The sequence below is a fragment of the Zootoca vivipara genome, chromosome 4 (assembly GCF_965207765.1).
Source record: "Zootoca vivipara chromosome 4, rZooViv2.hap1.1, whole genome shotgun sequence".
NCBI lineage: Eukaryota > Metazoa > Chordata > Lepidosauria > Squamata > Lacertidae > Zootoca > Zootoca vivipara.
In genome coordinates, this window is record NC_142587.1 from 19,230,720 (window position 1) to 19,253,369 (window position 22,650).

Consider the following 22,650-nt stretch of genomic DNA (forward strand, 5'->3'; position numbering starts at 1 on the left):
GGGGAAGTCTTACAGTACATCATTTCACCAATGCCTATTAAAGTTTCATTTGCAAGCCAAGGGTTATGTTTTTCTGATTTACTTGCTTTAATGACTGGAACATGTCCAATTATAAGCCTATTTCTTTGTTTCTTTTTGTCCCTTTAAATTGTTTTAACACCCTTAATTTCTTCTTGCCATGAGCAGTAACAAACAAGCAAAAGCAATAAGTGCAAAGGGAGTTTGCTTTAAGAGTTACACCATGCCAAAACCGTCCATCATGTGATAAGACAAGAAAGGAACAAGTTAAGTGCTATGTGGTTAGTTCCTTAAGTTCTGCAAGCAGCCAATCCTTAAAGGCACCTATGATGTAACTACAGCTGCCTCCAGCAGAATCAAGAAACCACCTACGGTTTCCCAGCACAAACAAATGCTATTATCTGCTTACAGAAAAGGTTCAGCTGGGGTGAAAAGAAACATTCTAAGAAACATTGAGCTTTACACTCTTTCCATTCATAAAATGAGACATATGGTAAGAGATGCTCTGGTTCTAAGTCTTGTATGTGCAAAGATCTGCTTTTAAGCATGTTTGGATGCACATTGTTTGAAGTACACTTTGTATATAGCCACATTCCCCAGGGACTGTGTGTATTCAAAGCAAAGAAAAATATAAAGAAATAGCAAAGTCCAAAGTAACATTTTGCCAAATACTTTTGTTTATAAATTTAAATCCAGCATTCTTACTCATCAGTTCTCAAAATGGTTTGTAAACAAACCATAACAAAATCACAATGCTGGAATACCTTTTATTCCAAAATATGAGCTCTTCTACTATATACAAATATATCCCTTATTTCAGGGCACAAAATTTTATAGGGTGGAGCTTTGGAAAGTTGAGGCTCACTCATCCTAAATATAGGAAGCTGCCTTATAGTGAGTCCTGCCACTGGTCCATCTAGCCCAGTATTCTCTACACTGACTGGCAGCAGCTCTCCAGTGTTTCAGACAGGGGACATTTCCAGCCCTGCCTGGATATGTCAAGGATTAATTAAACCTGGGATCTTCTGCATGCAACGCAAGTGCTCTACCACTAAGCTCCAGCCCTTCCCTACAGAGAGATGTAAGAATCCAAAGAATTGTACTAATACGGCATGTTAGCTTACAGATAAGGAGTGGTCATTAACATCTAGAATGAAGTAGGCTCTTTTTAATAGTCTAAGTTTCTAGTAAAATGCTTACCCATCACTGAAAAACACATTAATTATGTAAAAGAAACAGCAAAGAATAGGTAACACCCAGTTTGGGGATATAGGTTTCACACCTTTTGTCCAATTTGGACCCAAGAGCACTCAAACTGACCCAAAAAAAAGACATCCTTGAGGTACTGGCAAAAAATTTGGGAGCTCCATTGAAACAATGCAGAAAAATCTGTTAATAGTGGCAAGGAACAAATCTCTTTTTTACTTCATTTTTAGATTTTACTTTCATTTTTCATTTTACTTTCATTTTCCTCTCTCAGCTTGCTATCTGACATCAAACATCTCTATTAAGATAGTATTCCTGGTATAAAACAATACTCCCCACCCCCACCATATTTCAGATGAGTTCCTTCTTTTTATAGGGTAGCAGGTACCATCTTGAGGGGGATGAAGTAGGTAGGATTTCTTCCATAGCCTCTGACCCTAATAAAAGTGTTAGTTACGATGGCAGTCAATGACAAGTGGGTTTCACTGGAAAAAATATCTTTGTTTCGGAAATAGGTAGCAAAAATATTAAATATGAAGCAACCAAATGACAAAACTACATGATCATCCGCAATGTGAAATAAAAAGCAATTAGAGGAAAATTAAAGAGAACCTGATTCCATGAGAGTATGTTTTATTATGCCAGTATGTTGCCAATACATATTACTTTCTTTGGACCACTTATCTCCGTAACAAAATGCACTTTCAAATGCAATACAGAAATCACAACAAGCATTGTGCTTGGTCACTTTACATTTAATAAGAGAAATTGTGTGCCTATGGACTCCTCAGTGTTACCAAGCAATATAGGCCTGGGGTGCTCCGGAGTGGTATAGGTATGGCATTAAGAATAAGAGATGGAGCTGGAAACTGCAGGTTGTTTTACAGGCTTCAAGGTTAAGAAATCAGTAGATTTCTTAACTGGGGCTTTGCGTGATTCATTGGCAAACTTGAGATATGAAAGCTAGGAGCTCAATGGCACCTTAAACCTAGGTTATGGACGCCACAACAGAATGTCTAGGCGCGCTTTTTTTTAATAACAAGGATACAAAGCTGAAAAGGAATGAACAGCAGCCAAAATATTATGTTCATTTTTCACATGGGCTAGTCCTTCCCCTGCCCACCTCCCTAATACTCTTAAGAGGGTCTCTTCTACAGTCTTCAGAGAGTAGCTGGAAGTGGGGAAGCAGAAAAAGGTCACTCTGCAGTTTTAATCTGAAATCTTAGGCACAGAGCTCAGAAACCACTTGTGCTAAGGAAATTCCCTGTCGCAAAACGCGCCTCGAACATTGGGAGTTTTGAATGCTTGGGGGTGCAGGCCATTTTCATTGGCGGCCCTTCGAAAGCAGCACACATGCTTGATATATTCAAAGCTATTGCAGTGCACTTACCCAAACAGGAAGTGACAGCACTGAATGCTGTCTGTGGTTGGCAAAAGAAAAGCATCATCACCTGCTTATTGAATGGTAAAAGTTCCCTCTCTCTCCCTTCACTAACTGGGGGGGGGGGGGTTAAAGCAGGATTCCTCAACCTCAGCCCTCCAGATGTTACAAGACTACAATTCCCAGCATCCCTGACCACTGGTGCTGCTAGCTAGGGATCATGGGAGTTGTAGGCCAAAAACATCTGAAGGGCCAAGACTGAGGAAGCCTGGCTTAAAGTAAAACTTTGGGTAGGAACTGAATTCACATGAATCACTTCATTGATGCGAATGTATCCACCGAAAGGCAAAGCAGGTGATGAATTATTGTTCTGGCGGGAATCCCTACAAACCTGATCTCACTGTTTTGACCTCCGAAAGGAGCATGGCAGATTTAAGCCGCCCAAAGTGGCTGGAGAAACCCAGCCAGATGGGCGGGGTATAGATAATATATTATTATTATTATTGTTGTTGTTGTTATTACTGCAGCCCCGCAGTGGAATCAGAGGTAACATTGAACTCCACCGTAGCATAGAAAGGTCTGCTCATGAAAGGCAAGCACGAATCATAGCCATAATAATAATACCTTTATTACATATTTGTACTCCGCCCATCTGATTGGGGTTGCCCCAGCCACCCTACAAAGACACAACAATACATTGTGTATTTCACATCGAGGGTGGTGTGTCACTTTGCCGCTCGCGATTTGGAACATTTCTTCTTTTCGCTCCCTATTCCCCAAGCCCAATATGTTTTGTTTTTTTCGGCGAAAGCCACGGGCCGTCGAGTGCTGATCTCCCGTTTCTAACGCGGGCTGGACTAGAGGACCCTCGGCGCCCCCTCGACGGGGGCTCCGAAAAGCTCATCCGGGCGGCTGCCTCGGGGCAGCCAAAAGGGAAGGGGAAGCCCAGAGGGGGAGGGGGGAAAGGGGGCCGTTAAGGGCGAGGAAGAAGGAGGAAAGGGGTGCGGGGAGGCCTCACACCAGGTACGCTTTCCCTCAGTATTATAGAAAGCGGGGGCGTTTTGGGTTCGCCCCCGGAGGCCTGAGGGAATGGAGGGCTCCCCTCCTCGGCCTCGTCTCCCAAGCTCTGCCAGGGGAGGCCTCGAGTTGGCCTGCGGCCTACCCCGCCCTGCCCTGCCGACGCGCTGACAGGACCCCGCGGCGCGACTCACCACTTGGTACCGGCTGGCGGGCTGCTGCTGGTGGTGGTGCTCCATCCCGGCGACGGAGGAGGCCTCTTCGGGCCTGGACGCTCGGCTCGCTGCTTTCGCCGCAGCTTCTCTCTCTCTCTCTCTCCTCTTTCTCTTTCCCTCCGCCTTCGTCGCTCTCGGGCCGGCTCCTCCCCTCGCGCCGAGGCCGCCCTCTCGGCTCGTTCCCCTCAGAGGCGCGCGCGTGACAGGAGGAGGAGGAGGCGGCGGCGGAGGCCTCCTTTCTCCGGCGCTCGCTCTGAAGCACCACGGGAGTGGTGGCCCGAGTCCGCTTCTCGAGAGACTCCCCGATTGAAAGCGGAGCCCCCAAACTAAGCTCCGGACTTGTCTGGACCGGACCGCCGATTTCACGCCGCGTATCCGGGAGATTCCGGACGCGTGGCGGCCTTTGGGGGAGGCGAGGCTCCAGAGCCATACACGGATATCGGAGCTTTAAAAAAAAAAAACCCGGAGGCGGCGGGGCTGCCTAAAATGAAAGAATTCTGGAAATGAGAAGGAAGGGACCAAAGGGTCATCTAGTCCAACCCCGTGCAATGCAGGGATGCTCGGGAGTATTCAGAGCGTATGACTCTTAATAGGACAGAGCATCGCTCTAAGCCATAGGAGACAACTCCTCGGGGCCGAGGCTTGGCCCCCCGATACAAATCGATACAAATCTGAAGTTCTACCCCCCCCCCAACAAAAGCCTGCCCCCCAAAATCAATAAAAACCTGAGGTTCTGCCCCCCAACAGAAGCCTGCCCCCCAATCAATACATACCAATAATCATTTGCCTCCATTGAGTCTACAAGTGATAGCATCGAAACTATTGGTGTATTGTTACTCAACATGTTCACATTGCAGTTGTTTCCTTATTTGTGGAAGGTGCTTATGGTAATAGGATAAAAATGTCTTCATTTAAATGTCTGAGTTCCTGTGAGAATTCATGAAATCACCTCCAGGCTTCCAAAGCCAGTGCAATGAGAAGGACTTGCCCAGTGAGCAAGACAAAGAGCATAAAGCTCTTTCTGCACCAGGTCAGCCTTGCCCACATTAAATTTGTGTTATTTCTAGCCAGCCCAACTTCAACCATGCAAGGCTGAAATTGTGCAAGTTAAGTGCATGCAATATGTGATCATACCATAGATGGAAAGACACAGCACAAATATATTAAAGGAGGGAAGGGAGGAAATACTGTAAAGGGGAATAAAGAATGGGAAATGAGTAGATAGCCCTTACCGCAGACTGCTGACCCTCTTAATTGACTGCCACTTTCAATTCACCCCTTGACCCAGGTCCAACATCAATGTGGTGTTGGGTTGTTACAGTAGGGCCTACAATGTAGACTAGCCAATTGTACAGACTAGCCTTAACATAACGCAACTCACACTGTCACACCGACAGGCCTTGGGTGGTAGACCTGTCCTTGCTCACAGACAGCCCCCCAGAGAGGAAATGCCTAAAGGTAAAGGTACCCCTGACCGTTAGATCCATTTTTTTAAGGGAAATTCCCTTATGCTGAATAGGCCTCCGCGCGAGAAAAGGGAAAACTTGGCAGCTATGATCCAGTCGCAGATGACTCTGGGGCTGCTCGCTCATCTCACTTGAGGGAGCCGGCATTTGTCCACAGACAGCTTCCGGGTCATGTAACCAGCATGACTAAGCCGCTTTTGGCGAAACCAGAGCAGCACACGGAAACACCGTTTACTTTCCCACCGGAGCAGTACCTATTTATCTACTTGCACTTTGACGTGCTTTCGAACTGCTAGATGGACAGGAGCTGGGGCCGAACAACGGGAGCTCACCCCGTCACGGGGATTCGAACTGCCGACCTTCTGATTGGCAAGCCCTAGGCTCTGTGGTTTAGACCACAGCACCACCCAATACCTGATGCTAATTCTGTACCATGCTTATCTACTAGGCCAGGGTGGGGAACCTGCAGCCCCACCTCCAGATGCTGCCAGACTCCCAACACCCAACACCAGGTGGCAAAGACAGGGTTGGTGGTTGTTCCCCATCCCTAATGCAACAATCGCATTGGACCCAGTAATCTTAGCCATACTGCCAAAGGCTCAATCACATGCACATCTTCAAACACGATATATGCCATCATCACTTCACAATGACCTCATAACTCAAATGGGTCAGGTTCAACTGCGGAAAATAAATGGGCACACATTAAGACATTTAGACTGTTTCCAAAACCAGTGAGGGGCCATTTCAGACTCTCCGGAGGCAGGCAACTCTAGCGTGAAGCTTCCTAATTGGAATTCATTAGCAGTTCTGATGCTATGGCGTGTGGTTAGCTCATTACCGAAAGTGTTTGTCTCTTTTTAGCTGTTTATTTGCACTATTCTTGCTATACCTATTCTTCTGTCGTGGCTGCTCCTCAGAAGTAGATCACACCCATGCTGACGGCATATTGAACTCATTCATTTAATCATTCCCACTTTTTATGATGCACAGGCTTGACTGCTGTTGCTTATGCAGCCAAAAACAACACCACACACTTCCACAGGAGTTGACAGCAATAGGCTTGGTGAAACCCTGAGGCTTGAAGCAGTAGGAAAAAAATTCAGTAAAAATAATTAAGGAAAGTTGATGAGGACTGGGCATGCTCAGCATTCATATAATGCTTAATCACTTGGGGGGGGGGAGGTGGAAGAAGGAATGGAGTGGAATGTCCTTCCAGACTGGCTGAGTGAAATTATAAATTGTTCACTCTACACTGCAACATTTTGTTGCAGGTCCCACTTGTTGGCTTCATTTGTGCTCTGCTCAAATTCAACTGTAATGCATCTACTACTACCTCTTTCTTCGCATGCCCTTGCTTTGTAAAAATACTCTTCCTTGCATCCTCTTTAATAAGGTCACACACACACAGTTGCTGTTTTGTTGTTGTTTTGAGATGGTGTTCTTCTTCTCTGGCGATCACTCGTAGTCAAGTAAGATTGTCTTCCATAAACACAGTCTTAACAGTGAGTCTGTCAGTGACTGTGGAGGCCAATTCTGGATCCACACATCCTTCCACAGTGGGGACATAGGTTTCTGGGCAGGAGTTGATCATGGTGTGGATTTGTCAAGCGTGCCTTCCTCTTAACAAATTTCTCCCTTGCTTCCTGAGTTCGAGCGCCTTCAAAGTCCATGACACCTTTGGTAAAGGCTGTTCTCCAACTGGAGTGCTCGCAGGCCAGTGTTTCCCAGTTATCAGTGCTTATGTGTTTTTTTTTAAGATTTGGCTTGAGAGCATCTTTAAACCTCTTTTGTTGACCACCAGCATTGCACTTTCCATTTTTAAGTTCAGAATAGAGTGGTTGCTTTGGAGGACGATCATCAGGCATCCACACAACATGACCAGTCCAACCAAGTTGATGCTGAATAATCATTGCTTTGACACTGGTGATCTTTGCTTCTTCCAGCACACCGACATTAGTTTGCCCGTCTCCCTAAGTGATGTGTAAAAAATTTCAGAAACACAGTTGATAGAATTTTTAGAGAAGTTGGAGATGGCGTTTATAAGTGGTCCATGTTGCACAAGCATACAGTAAAGTTGGTAGTACAATAGCTTTGTATGCAAGCATTTTGTTTTCCCTGCAAATGTCCCGGTCCTCAAACACTTTGCGCTTCACTCAGGAGAAAGCTGCACTCGCAGAGCTCAAGCAATGTTGGATTTCGGCATCCATATCAGCTCTTGTGAAAAGATAACTGCCCAGGTAGAAAAAGGAATCGACACTTTCTAACATTATGCCATTGAGTTGGATTTATACTGTTGCAAATGGGTTGTTTTGTATTCACCAGTATAGAGAACCAGCATGAGTTTTTATGCTGTTGCTTCTGGCAAGCACAACACTTTTATCAAGATATGAACACCAGCACTCCCCCCCCCAAAAAAGATACACACCCACCCCACTTTGATGCCCAAAACATGTATCTGATTGTTGGCTCTGATTCCCAGAAACTCATGTCACTATGTATATGTTGGAATTGAATAAATTTATGACTTTTTGTTGTTCTTGCTGCAACAGAATAACATAATATTAGAATCGCAATTCTTCAGCTAGGAAAAATAATCTGGTTACTGATACCTGAATATGACACTTCTGGCTTTGCAGATAGTATTAACTTTTTATCAGTTTCGGTCACTTTTATTACTCTCTAAGCAGGAACCATGGCAAGTGCTCACAAAGTAGGAACAATGGAGTTACTCTCAAGCTTAGGACGAACACAACTATTTACTAAAAGGTTCAACATGGGCAGTCTCACAAATTTAATAGTTTCTTAAAATATGGAACTGCAATGTGATTCATTATTAAGCTATCTGAGTTATCATTAATAAATGTATTTCCATACAATGGCTTCAAACTTGGAAGGGATAATGCTTTGCATTTATATAATATTCCACATGTATTCTCTTAGTATTGCAGACAACAAACGTGTAAGGTTGGCTGATATTATGATCCACATATTGCAGATGTGGACTGAAACTAGCTTGCCTGAGGCCACTCAGTGAATTAATGGTTTTGATGATATTTGATTGGGATACTCTATTTTCCAGTCCAAGAGTCAATGCAGGCATTATTCAAGTAAGCTTGTCCACGCAAACAACTGTTCATGCAAATGGTCTGCTTGAAGGAGTAGTTTAATGTTGAAGGACAAGACTCCAAAGGGCCACGGGTCAAGGTTGCAATCATGGGAAAATATGCAGTAACATCTGCAACTTATCTTAGTTACCTTGGCATTCCAGCTTTAAAGATAAAAGTTGGCATCACAAACCCAAGTAAATCTGTTTTTGCAAAATATAAACATACACCATGCACAACTGATTACTAGGATCTTGTTATATAGATACAAAACTCTTAGGTTTTAGGAGCTGGACAACATGTTGAGGTAATTACGGAGCTTTATATGGGATCCTGGTTATTAAAATACAATTTTTGGTCATGCCCTAAGATAGACATGAGGAAAAACTGTGGTCCTCCAGCTCCCACCAAGGATGATGGGAGCTTCTGCCTAACAAAATCTGGAGGACTGCAATTTCCTCTTCCATGCCCTACAGCCATGGGGGCATACCCTCAAACATTTCTCCGATGAAAATAGGGACATCCTATTCCAAAACGACAACAACAATTTATTCCCTGTCCATCTGTCTGGGTTGCCCCAGCCACTCTGGATGGCTTACAACATATATAAAAACCATAATAAACATCCTTCCCTATACAGGGCTGCCTTCAGATGGTTCAGGGGTCAAATAACTCCAAACCCTCCAACATTTCTCCAATGAAAATAGGAACGTCATAAGGAAAAGCGGGACATTCTGGAATCAAATCAGAAACTTGTGTGAATCCAGGACTGTCCCTGGAAAATAGGAACACTTGGAGGGGCTGTGGGGGCTGTAAGAGCAGAGTAAGGCTTGTGACGGCTGCGTGAATTGTTCTGATAGCCTGCAGATTAGATTTGTAGGGACCCAGGTGGCGCTGTGGTTAAACCACTGAGCCTAGGGCTTGCTGATCAGAAGGTCGGCGGTTCGAATCCCTGTGACGGGGTGAGCTCCCGTTGCTCGGTCCCAGCTCCTGCCAACCTAGCAGTTCGAAAGCACGTCAAAATGCAAGTAGATAAATAGGCTACAGCGGGAAGGTAAACAGCGTTTCCATGTGCTTCTCTGGTTCTCCAGAAGCGGCTTTGTCATGCTGGCCACATGACCTGGAAGCTATACGCCGGCTCCCTCGGCCAATAATGCGAGATGAGCACGCAACCCCAGAGTCGGTCACGACTGGACCTAATGGTCAGGGGTCCCTTTACCTTTACCTTCATTCCTACTGCCTCTGTTAATAGACCCAGAAAGATTAACGTTTATGATTGTTAGTTCTTTATATGTATACATTTCCCACCCACATTACAAGGTCAGCGGACCTAACCCTCCCCTTATCACACTTTGCAGGAGTTATATTTTTACACCTCTATAAGGTGAAAAAAGTATCATAGCAACAGAGGTCTTTATTCATTCAGGCAGCTACCCTGCTTATAAGAAGCATCACTGTAAATAACAAGCCTATGTTGAGTTTTACATATACCAACCAGTGCCGGATTTACGTATAAGCTAAACAAGCTATGGGGATGCAGGTGGTGCTGTGGGTTAAACCACAAAGACTAGGGCTTGCCGATCAGAAAGTCTGGTAGTTTGAATCCCCGTGAGGGCGTGAGCTCCCATTGCTTGGTCCCTGCTCCTGCCAACATAGCAGTTCAAAAGCATGCAGTGCAAGTATATAAATAGCTACCGCTCCAGCGGGAAGGTAAAAGGCATTTCCGTGCGCTGCTCTAGTTTGCCAGAAGCGGCTTTGTCATGCTGGCCATGTTGGCTCCCTCGGCCAGTAAAGCAAGATGAGCGCCGCAACCCCAGAGTCGTCTGCGAGCGGACCTAATGGTTAGGGGTCCCTTTACCTTTAAACAAGTTATAGCTTAGGGCCCCACTCTTTTGGGCGCCCCCAAAATTTCACTATTAATATACTTCTTAATTATATTTCAGTTCCACAATTACCTTGATAAAATACATATTTTGTTATGTGCAAATGGCTTTAGATAACTACAGTATTAGGTTCATAAGTTACCATATAGCATATATTCAACACAAAAAACAGCGGCAATTTGTTGTTGACAAAGGACAGCTGGACATATAAAGGGTCCCATTCCCTTCAGTAGCTTAGGGCCTCATCAAACCTCAATCCAGCCCTGATACCAAGACAGACCAACAATGAGGCATGCTTACTCATGTAAGTGCTCCTCATTACTGACGGCACACTCAATGTGATGCCACAACTCTTGGGTTGGGGCAACTGGCTAAAAGTTTTTTAAATGTTTCAAACGGTTCTAATTTTGGTTCCTCTGTTTTGTTTTTGCCTGTTTAATGTTGATTTAATGTTTAGTTGGGAATGGTGGTTATTCTAATTTGGGTATAACTGTAAACTTTATTATTGCTATTATTGTTATGATTATTGTTACAATTGGTTTCTATTGATTGATTTGTTTGTTTGCTGCTCGTTTAGGATATTTTGCTTTTTTTTTTTACTGTTTGATGCTTTGCTGTGTTTTTATATATGTTGTAAGCCGCCCAGAGTGGCTTGGGAAACCCAGCAAGATAAGCGGGATATAAATTTTAAAAATATTATTATTATTATGACGTGGATAAATGTAGCTACTAAGCCTTACAGTGAGAGTTGGGATAATGCAGGCATCCCCAAACTTCGGCCCTCCAGATGTTTTGGACTACAATTCCCATCTTCCCCGACCACTGGTCCTGTTAGCTAGGGATCATGGGAGTTGTAGGCCAAAACATCTGGAGGGCCGCAGTTTGGGGATGCCTGGGATAATGTAACCACCCCTTTGGGTTTGTTGCCAGGATTCTCTGGGCTCTCTGAACATCAGCTCTCCGATAATAGATGTTACAAGAGACCTGCTTGAGCTCACATCTGTGTACCCAAGCAATTGTTAAGTTGGCAGACAAGCTATAAGCGTCTGATGAGCAAAACCATATCCTTAAACACAACCCGAGAAGGCCCACAGCATATCATCAGATAGGTAAGGAAGGAAGCCTCCAAACTGGCACCCTGCCCCTCTCATCTCTAAGTAATGGGCAAGCCAGCTGGGCTTGCAGTAGGCTTAAAAAGCAGCAGCAGCAGCAGCAGCAGCAGCAGCAGCAGCAGCAGCAGCAGCAGCAGCAGCAGCAGCAGCAGCAGCAGCAGCAGCAATGGTCTGCAAGAAACACAGTTGTTTTTAAAAGCATTGCTTATTTTTAATAGGAATACTGTACTTGCAGGAAACCTCAGGTGGCAGTTCTGTCCTAAAAGAGGCACGCTTCATTTTCTTACACATAGGAGTGAATGGTCCGTCTAAAGGCTACATGCTAGGCAAAGGGGTGCCAGAGTGGAGGTGCTGAGCAGTCCTCTGCCCCACCATCAATCCCTACCCTTACAATCTGTCTCCACAGGAACTTTTTTCTTCTTTCTTTCTTCCGGTCAGCCTCCAAGAGCAAACTGAGCCCAGCTGGATGACGAGGGCTAGTGGGTAGGGGGGCACCAAGAGGAAATGTCAGGAGCAGAGGAAGGGTTTGTCACCCTCCAACTGTGCACCCCACTAAATTGCAGCCCTACTTTCTGCTTTAGATGAGAATGGAGCAGACCCATGTCCAGTATTTAAGTTCTGCTGCCGACATGACATGCAGTTTCGACCTTGGATGATGCTTGCAGTGAATGCATAGGGTCGCCATATATACCCGAAAATTCTGGTGATGTCCTGGGAGTGGGGGCTAACATGGCCACATGGAAGAATTCTTTTAATTTATTATTAAATGTCCAGGATTTTTGGATGATTGTCCAAAGAAAGCTCAGCAACCATGTCTGGATTTTTACTTCTTGAAATATGGCAACCCTAGAATTGCACAACAAAAATAAACAGATGCATAGATTTTTCTACACTGATTTAGCCAAGGACATAACAGACTGGGAGGTGAAAATCCACACAATAAACAAAAGCAGAAGCTTCTGCCTTTGCCTGCTTACTCATAGTCATAAGCAAATGAATTAAATGGAACTTACTCCTAACGAAGGATGGCACCCTTTCTTTAAAATTAATGACTACAAAGAAATAACAGCCAATCCGTCAGTCAACTGTTATGTTAATTGCATTAAATGAAAAGTGTGGTTCTCAATAGCTAAATGGGCATGCCAGGAATATAGCGAAACTTCTCCTGCAAGTAAACATTGCATCCATAAGTTGCACATTTGTTTAAAAAGACTTGTTTTGAAAGATCAACATGATGAGCAGAACCCTGAGAACCCGACGCAGGTTGCTTTCAAACTGGAAGCCTGATATAACACTTGAGCCTAAACAGTGCTTAAGGAAAGAATATCCACTCCCAAGTGTACCCACACTAGGATTACATGAAAGGGCAAATTGAACACCCTCAGATCTAGCAGAGCTCTTTGGTTGACAGCAGACAGCTGGGTAGGCATCTGATTACCAGTCAAATCTGTCCTCAAAACCCACACAGGCTGTTTTCACCTAAACTGAAAAAGAGGAGTCTTTCAGCTCTACAATCAGTGACAGTTTCCACTAAGGTTAAGATGAAACGGAACGGGCATTAAGGGGATGTGGGGCGTGTGAAAGGGAAAGCTGTAAAAATGGGTGTTTCTTCAATCCCTGAAGATAAAAGTGATGTGCCCGCTGTCTTGGGTGGAGTGGTTTGGAAGCACTCTTTTTCCAAACTTATTGAATTATCCCTGGATCGGGGAAATCCAAATTTACTGGGGGGAACCAGCAGGATAGCTGCTGCTGGAGTGAGATGTCATGTGGACAACCCCACATGAATAGGGATGCAAGCTGCATCGAAAGCACATCAAATGTAGGAGTGGACAAGCCCCATTGTTTACTTCTGTGCAAGCAACAATATCTTAGGTTAGGAGGACTACATTATAGGTCTACTTCTGTGCAAATTGTACAGTGAAAAGTACACCTGGGGTGTAGGTTTACCGGCAAAGATCTGGGTTGGGGTTAATGTTTTGTTTGTTGATGTTTGTCACCATGTTATCCCCAAACAGAAGGTTTTGTGCTCTTTGTACACTGTGCCCTGTTTACAGTACACACACAGTTCCTTCTCTTGTGATTAGTGAAGGGTGTCTTGCGTCTGTTTTGAAACTGATCGTGCCAAATCTGCACACACCTGGCTGCTAGTCCCCTTCATCCCATACTAAGACATTTACTGTGAGAATAGGGGAGGGGATGGACCGAGAGATTCAGAAGAATGTGGTGACAATTAAAGGCGGGGCGGGGATAATTTTGAAAAGAAGCCTCTTTGGTGAAAATTTTTCAGGAACAGTGAAACATGCAGACTCAGATTTAAAAATATACAGTCCAAACCTCAGAGGAAGACGGGAGAGAACTCATGAGATGAAACCCAAGATGAAAGAAATTTCAGTACCAAATGCCCTTTGCTAACAAGTCATTTTGTAGCCAGGTTGATATGCCTCTCTTGTGGGGTACTATTGTTGATGCTGAAAAAGGAAAACCCAAATGGCATTACACTGCAATTCAGGGTGTGATAGATGCTGATTGCACAACGGAAAATCAGCATGTGTTGGCATGTCCTATATAATAATCTAAAGGCAGCCAAAATGAAATCTCCCTTATTGTGTCCAACCTGTTAATCAAGTGGCACAATTCTTGCTTCGAGTGTGAGGGTTGCCAACTTGGCAAGCTGTCCACTGGTATCGCTGGACAGGTGTCCCAGTCTGAGCTTTCATTTTTTAAAAGCGGAGAGGGGGAGAAACAAGCCTTTAGCCAACCACCCCCAACTGGAAGTTATGGAGCAAAAGGTGCAGGTCCACTCTAAGTGATTTCTGTGAAATGAGAATGAGTGTGTTGTGGCCACCTTGCATATTTGTGCTAGTGCTGAGGAATGCTCCCTGTTGCGATGGACAGCATCAGTGTGTATTAAATCAATACCTTTTGATCTTCACATTCAGGGCCAGCAGCCTATAGCTGACATCCCATTTAAGGTGGTCTAAAGTGGCTGTCTCTCTAACGTTATGCCATGGTCCTTGTGGCAGCCAATTTGTGTTGTGCTATGCTGCCCCCTCACCATTGCAGCTATTTTGTGACTGGTGCCCCCAGCACTTTCTCAACATTTGAAATGTGCCCACTGGCCCAAAAAGGTTGGTGACCACTATACTAGAGGAGCAACGGGACAAAGCTTGGGGACACTGCTCAGTGGCAGATCATCTGCTTCATATGCAGAAGATGTCTGGCATCTCTAGACGGGTCAGAAAGAGCCCTGGAGAATTTCTGCCTACCAAAGAAGACAGTATTTTTAACAGTGGCATGTGGAAATGAAGAAAAATCACAAATAGTTTTAAAAGATGCAGCATAATTGTCCGGAATCGCTCCAATATCTCAAGGTGTCAAGGTATCAGATACCTGGGTTATCATGTCTGTTTATCTAGAAAGAAGATTAACGATTCCAAGACGAGCCCCAGGAAGCTCGCTGTGTGTGTTCCTTCTTCCTGGGAGAGCAACAGCTCTCAGATGAGGAAAGAACAGAATTGCTTGTGAACTCTTAGTTCAGCAGAATTCTTAAGCTGGATTTGCATACTCTCTGGTTCAGGGTGTCTGTTTGAAATCAGCAGATGGTTGCAATAGTTTTGGAAATGGGTCCCCAAGGATCTAACCTTCCCAGAGGCCCCTAAGGCACCAGCTTGTATTCAATGACATTAACAGGCAAGGGCCTAGAGCAGTGTTTCTTGGGTCTCCCGCTTCTGTTGGAATACAGCTTCCATCATTCATAGCAAGCAGAACCAGCAGTCAGGGATTGACCCATTCCAAGAGCACCGTACAGTGGCATACTGTGGGGTGGGCATAGGAGTGGTCGCAAAATTGTAGGGGCACAACATTTCAACAGCAGGTGCTGCCTCAATACAGCTGCACATCTCCATCGCTGGGCTTCATTTAAATCAGCTTCTCCACGCAAACCAGGAAGTGACCTCTCTAGACAACGGAACAACTCTTCTTATCTCTGCAGCTGCAATCTCCTGGATGACACAGACATCTCTATTTTCAGATCATAAAGTCCTTTCTACAGATCAGCTATACTCAATGTGAGACTTTAGCGTTGTGTACAGACCATGTGGGTGGTGCTGTGGTCTAAACCACAGAGCCTAGGGCTTGCTGATCAGAAATTTGGCGGTTCGAATCAGGGGCGTAGCCAGGATCAAAACTAGGGGGGGGGCAAGCCATGGTCGTTCAGGGGCGGGGCCCCGAAGTGGGAACATGGGCGGGGCTACAGGGCCAGCTGGCCTGATGATATTGTGGCGGCGGCGGCAGCAGCGGCCACCTTGTGCTTCTGGGGCTGGCAGCATCGGCGGCTACCCTGCTTGGCTGGAGAGGACGGGAGGGTCGGGCAGGCGAGAGGGGGTGACAGGGCAGGCGAGGGCGAGGCAAGGCACGGCCGCAGTCATGACGGCTCCAAGGCGTTGCTGCATATCAGCATAATATTTCAACCATATTGTGGGTTCAAGCCCCACATTGGGGAAAAATTCCTGCATTGCAGGGGGTTGGACTAGATGACCCTTGTGGTCCCTTCCGACTACAATTCTATGATTCCATTGATATATTACCATAGCATATGCATCATTCTGCTTTCTTGAATTGTCCTACTCCTAGGCATAGCAGCCAACTCCTAGAGGCCTAGGTGCCTCCCCCCCCCCAATTACTGGTAAATACTGTATTTGAAAGAGTCACCCCCCATTTTGATGGGCTTTCTATGTGGGGCTTATCTGCCCCCCCGTATTTTATTAAGGATGGAAGAGGGAGGGAAGGAAGGAAGAATAGAGAGAGGGATAACTCATATTTGTGGGTGCCTTTGAGTGATGCTGTGATGCTGGAACTCTGCAGCAAGAGGACAGGAGGGTCGGGCAGGCGAGAGGGGGTGGCAGGGCGGGTGAGGGCAAGGCAAGGCACGGCCGCAGTCATGACGGCTCCGAGGCGTTGCTACATATCAGCATAATATTTCAACCATGTTGTGGGTTCAAGCCCCACATTGGGAAAAATCCCTGCATTGCAGGGGGTTGGACTAGATGACCCTTGTGGTCCCTTCCAACTACAATTCCATGATTCTATTGATATATTACCATAGCATATGCATCATTCTGCTTTCTTGAATTGTCCTAGGCATAGCAGCCAACTCCTAGAGGCCTAGGTGCCCCCCCCATGACGCTGTGATGCTGGAACTCTGCAGCAAGAGGAAGATACCGGTACGCCTGTATAGGAGCCTTGCAAGCAGCTTTCTCTCTGCTTGATTTACAGCAGGCACATCCAACAGGTAGATTGTGATCTACCAGTAGATCACTGGATGTCTGTGGTAGATCACTGCTAGATCACTGGCACCCCTAAAAAAAGCTTACTCAAAATTTTCCTCCTCCCTAAAAAAGCTGAACTATGACCTGAAGCCCTAAACAAAAATGGGCCTCCCTCCCTCCTAAAAGAAGCTCAACAAGTTTGACCTAAAACCCCCAAAACAGGGCTTCCCTTCCTTAAATAAACTCAACAGCTTTGACCTGAACCCCCCAAAAGGGGGTAGATCACTCCCAGTTTTTAACTCTGTGAGTAGATCAGAGTCTCTTGGGAGGTGGCCACCCCTGATTTACAGTATACAGATGCAGGAGGAGGGGCAGACTGGAACACCACTGCTTTTTTATAAACATCACTGTGTCTATCAAAGCTAGAGCCCTTTTTCTTATTCACTTCCTTTTAGCCTTGCAGAGCCACCTTAGTCAAATTGAATCCTCTGCACCCTCATTAAATCACCAATAGAACTCTTAATGTGATCCCTGAATGCTCATTAACAACTCCCACTGAAGAACAATAGGGTGAAGTGGTCAGCTATCAAACCTTGCCTGAAGGGATATTCTGCTCCATTGTCTTAACTGCTTAAGTACCGGTAGCCACTTTGCTTTATTTATTTGATGTGTTTTTGTTACATCTGTGTTCCCACCCCTCCCCCAGCAAGTGGAGAGCTGCTCTCGCTAAAGCAAAGCCCTTTCCACTTCAGTTTTTGGAGGGGAAAAGTGCTGGTTATGGTCTGTAAAATACAATAATTTTTTGCTTCTAGGGGGGGCAGCTGCCCCCTCCTGCCCCCTCCTGCCCCCTGCCTACGCCCATGGTTCGAATCCCTGCAATGGGGTGACCTCCCATTGCTCGGTCCCTGCTCCTGCCAACCTAGCAGTTCGAAAGCATGTCAAAATGCAAGTAGATAAATAGGTACCGCTCCGGCGGGAAGGTAAACAGCGTTTCCGTGCGCTGCTCTGGTTCGCCAGAAGCCGCTTAGTCATGCTGGCCACATGACCCGGAAGCTGTACGCCGGCTCCCATGGCCAGTAAAACGAGATGAGCACTGCAACCTCAGAGTCGTCCGCTAGTGGACCTAACGGTCAGGGGTCCCTTTAACTTTACAGTATAAGGTTGGGGGAGAAGAGAGGTGGGGGGGAGAGAGGAAAGGCAGGGTAGCAAACTTTCAGTCTTTTTATTTGGGCCTTTTATAAGGGACATGTGGTTGTGGTTTTATGCACTTTGCACATTTTATGTAGACAATGAAGCTGATTGTAGTAAGCTACTATGAACAAGTTTGTATAGTTCTATGGCTTTAGCAGTACAAACAAGTTCTAAATCAGGGGTCAGCAATTTTTTCAGCAGGGGGCTGGTCCACTGTCCCTCAGACCTTGTGGGGGGCCAGATTATATTTTTTGGGGGGGAAATGAACAAATTCCTATGTCCCACAAATAACCCAGAGATGCATTTTAAATAAAAGCACACATTCTGCTCATATAAAAACACCAGGCAGGCCCCACAAATAACCTAGAGATGCATTTAAAATAAAAGGACACATTCTACTCACAGAAAAACAAGTTAATTCCCGGACCGTCGGCAGGCTGGATTTAGAAGGCAATTGGGCCGGATCCGGCCCCCGGGCCTTAGTTTGTGTACCCATGTTCTAAATGAATCCACAGCTCTGATGCTATGTTTACTCTCAAAGCCTCCCAAGTTGAGCAACAGCCAACCAGGAGTGTTCAAGAATGTATAAACCATGTCATGTTATATTATACCCAGGCCTAAGAAGAATCTTCTGAGACGAGGCTGCAACACTTATAGGATAGGACTTTTAAAACAACAAGCTCTTGGGCCAAAGAATTGAATGCACCAGCATGATGCAACAAATAAAAGACCTCTTCCATCTGCTGACCCCTACAAAATATTATTCCTAGGGAGCTGTCTAGAAGAGTTGCTTACTCAGAAGCCCTGGAACTAGTTCTGATCTAATAAGTATCTGTTATGCTGACCTCATTTCATTTTCCCTGCAGCACACTTTCCATGCAACTGATTAGCAAAAGATATGCATGATAACAAATGAGACTTTCAGGCACAGTCTAGCTCAGCCTTCATCTTTTGATCCTCAGTTATTATCCTCTCGACAGTCAGCGATAAATTGGGAGATGCTTTGCGCCGTGCCTGTCTTTGGACTAGAAGCAGGGAATGAATAATGGTAATCGGTCCCTGTTTTTAGTGCTTACTTATGGTAACTTTGCACCCTGTCCCAAATTAGAAACGGAAGGTGGGATCCTTCAAAAGAAAACATGTGTTTTCTCTCCATCCCCCACCCCTCCAGCTGAGGCCTCTATTTGCCTCAGGGCTATCACTCTTGAAAACAAAACACGACATGTTGAAGGAAAGATGGTGTCAAAAGTCATATACTGGAATCAAATCTGTAATGTAAGCAGCGAGTACAAAGATACAGGATGTCATAGCAGCATCAGGTAATGTGCTGAAAAAAGTTTCATTTAATACATGTGTAGGTACAAAAAGCAGATATGTTAATCAGGCATAGTGCCTTGAAACTACCATCTTAAGGCGGATCCATCCATTTGACAAGTGCTTAGGGAAACTCTGGTGTTTAATTCAGCTAGCACATAAGGCCTTGTATATAGCACATACGGTACATGTATGAGCGTGTTTAAACAGTACACCCATGTACACATGCTATGGAAATCGTAATTTGCCAAGATTCCAAAATCCATGTAAACTGATGTTTAAAAATGATGTCCACAGGTATTTGTTGGAAATGTAAAGAAAAAGGAGGAACTTTGTATCACACGTGGTGAACTTGCAAATTAGTAAAGGACGGCTGGGAAATGATATATGAATGAAATGGGGGAGGAAATGATTGAGGTATCTTTTAAGAAGAAGCCAGAAGCCCCTTTTTAAGGAGTAATAGGGGAGGAGATTCCAAAACATCAAATGAACTTATTTATGTACGCTACAACAGTGGCACGGATGTTATATGCCCAGAAATGGACGGAAAGAGTAACTCCGACAAAAGAGGAATGGCAGACTGTGGGAATATGCTGAAGTGTGGGAATATGCTGAACTGTCTGACTTAACAAGCAGAATTCGAGACGAAGAGAAGGAGATGTTTAAGAAAGAATGAGAGAAATTTGTGGAATATATGAATAATTATTGTAAACAACTTAAAACGCTAGCAGGACTAGAATAATCATAGCAGAGAAATGAAATAAGGCTGAAGGTGAATATAAAATGGTAAAGGAGCATTTTGGATATGCAATCGAATAAGGGAAACTTTCATGAACCACGGAAGGTGGGGAATGGAAGTCGAGGATAATGAGATTACTTTAATAAATATGTATTTGTTGTAAAATTGAAAACTTTAAATAAAATGTGGGGGGAAAGATGTCCAGAGGTATGATGATCAGATCATACATCTATGTTATGTGTTCACTAAAGGAAATGCTGGTTTAACACCAGTATAGTGAAATGTGAAGTTTCCATCAGTAAATTGGAAGGGGATTGTACAGTGGTACCTCTGGTTAAGAACTTAATTTGTTCTGGAGGTCTGTTCTTAACCTGAAACTGTTCTTAACCTGAAGCACCACTTTAGCTAATGGGGCCTCCTGCCTCCGCTGTGCCACTGGAGCACGATTTCTGTTCTCATCCTGAAGCAAAGTTCTTAACCCGAGGTACTATTTCTGGGTTAGCGGAGTCTGTAACCTGAAGCGTTTGCAACCCAAGGTACCACTGTACTGTAAATGTAGGGAATCGATTTCCCTCCTTACCCGTTTTGGTTAAGGTTGTAAATGTGCCCCAAATGGGTTAAATGGGCATATATAGATAAACAATGCAAACTTTGCAAAACAGTAACTTTTGTAAGTTTATTTGTATTCTGCATGCACTGCCATTTTCAGTTAGCAATAAAATTGCATCTTGAATGGAATGCCACAAACAAAGTAGCTGCTTAAATAGCCTTTGTTACTTAATTGTAACGTTTGTGACAGATTTGACCTCACAATGCTGCGTGCAACTGCAGTGCATCTTCTCTGCAAGATAATTCTAATCTGCATGCATCCTGGTGTATTTATAGCCAATACCATCTCCTTGCAGAAACCTTCAGTCAGGTGGCAATTTCTATATTTAGCTGAACTGCATATTAGTCCACTCTAGGGCAGGAGTTCTGATTTCAGATTTACAATACAGCAAACTTTTCAGTTGTCGGCTCTGATAAATAACATTCATGAATGAGTCCCATTTTACCATGTGTACCATGTCTGCAGTGCCGGATTTATGTATAAGCTAAACAAGCTATAGTTTAGGGCCCAACTCTCTTGGGGCCTCCAAAAAATTTAAAGGGAAAAAACTGGATGTACAGTATTCAACAATTACTTTGATAAAATACATATTTTGTTATGTGCAAATGGCTTTAGATACCTATTAGGTCCCTAAATTACCATATAGCATATATTCAACACAAAAAAACAGCGACAATGTCTTGTTGACAAAGGACAGTTGGACATATAAAGGGCCCCATTACCTCCAGTAGCTTAAGGCCTCTTCAAACCTAAATCCGGCCCTGCATGTCTGTCTTTATATTATTCAAAAGCTTTGCCTTGAGTACCTCAAGTGGATCTGAGCGATTGCCAAATAAAATAAAATAAAATAAAACCCAAACCACACCAATAGCCCAAATCATTTCAAACTTACTAAAGTCCAGTTCTGTAGACAATGGCTGCTACAGCATTACAAGATCTTTCTCTTTAAATTCATGTGCAAATATTTGGAGATTATTTGAGTCACTTAAAACAATGGTCCATAGATTATACCTGAGGGAAGCAAATGTTGCATAAAAAACTTTGGGGGTGCAAGAAAGTTGGTCCTTGTGGAGTACAGTGAACTGCTGTAACTTTAAAAAAGGAAAAAAGAAACATATAGGAGGGAAGGACATGGGAAAGAAACATCACAAGTATATCTAAATACTGGTGTCTTGTGCTTTGTTTCTGTACAACCACCACCACAACAAACACTTCTAAGATTACAGAACTTGCCGTGCCTGGAAGATTCCTGAGAGAATCCGAATGAACTGTGCACAGTACATTCGTCTGATAAAAGGAAGTCCTTCATAAAGATGTTTGCAATGTTATTTATTTATTTAAAAAAGAAGCCGTACTGATTTCCCTGCTGCAGAGTAGGTTTTCTGTCTGTATTAGAAATGCATTTTTTTAAAAAATAAGAGAAACGTGTTTATTTGTTAAGGTTGCTGTATCACGTACACATTTGGAAAGATGTAGATTTTTAAAAAAGATCGGGAAGAGTTTTCCTTTTTTGCATACCTCTGAACTGTGTATCATTATGGGAGAAATATGGGAATTGTTAAAGCAAACATATAGGGCAGCCACTTAAGCAGAGGAAGAAACAATGTTTGAGCTCCCTCTGGTGGGACCACAGAAGAAGGAAATAAAATAAACCGGTCACTGCCAGACTGCCAGTTGTTTTACAGGAGGGAATCAATGGCTTACCAGAAATTCAGGTTTGTGCAATTAAAGAGAACTAAAATGCTGTATTGTTCTGGCCCAACAAATCCACTTGTAAAGGAAAAGAGAGAGGTCACTTTGGGGTTAGAAAAGGAACGAGGAAATGCCACTTTGAAATGTGGCACAAATAGCCAATTAACCGTTAAGGTACATTTTTCTGGAGGTATTCAAGGGTAAGCAGCACCAGCACCCTTTTTTTTCCTAGAAGAAAAGCACTGGTTAAAAGTGTGGCACTTCCTGTAACAACATCATGGTTAGTACTGGCACTCTTTTTTTTTTTCCTAGAAGAAAAGTGTGGTGTTTAACTACTGTGTAAGCACATCAGGATGAAAAATCTCATTACCGCTTAACTTCACCGCAAACAAGTCAGAGCAAATGCTCAGCAGAGCCCAGCACTTGTCAAGC

At 44.2% G+C, this 22,650-nt stretch overlaps 1 protein-coding gene across 4 annotated transcripts in view; it reads right to left on the reverse strand.

Moving 5' to 3' along the window:
- NDFIP2 (Nedd4 family interacting protein 2) overlaps positions 1–18,660 on the reverse strand; it is a 47,063-nt gene extending 28,403 nt beyond the window's left edge. For 2 of the 4 annotated variants that reach the window (XM_088667527.1, XM_035115010.3), the window contains exon 1: positions 3,817–3,940. In XM_088667527.1, the coding sequence (XP_088523653.1) occupies positions 3,817–3,861 (45 nt within the window). In that variant the 5' untranslated portion in view covers positions 3,862–3,940. Of the gene's footprint in view, positions 1–3,816; positions 3,941–18,266 lie in introns of those variants that run through there. The other 2 variants (XM_088667526.1, XM_035115009.3) reach the window with 2 other exon arrangements.
- Positions 18,661–22,650: the final 3,990 nt, after the last annotated feature.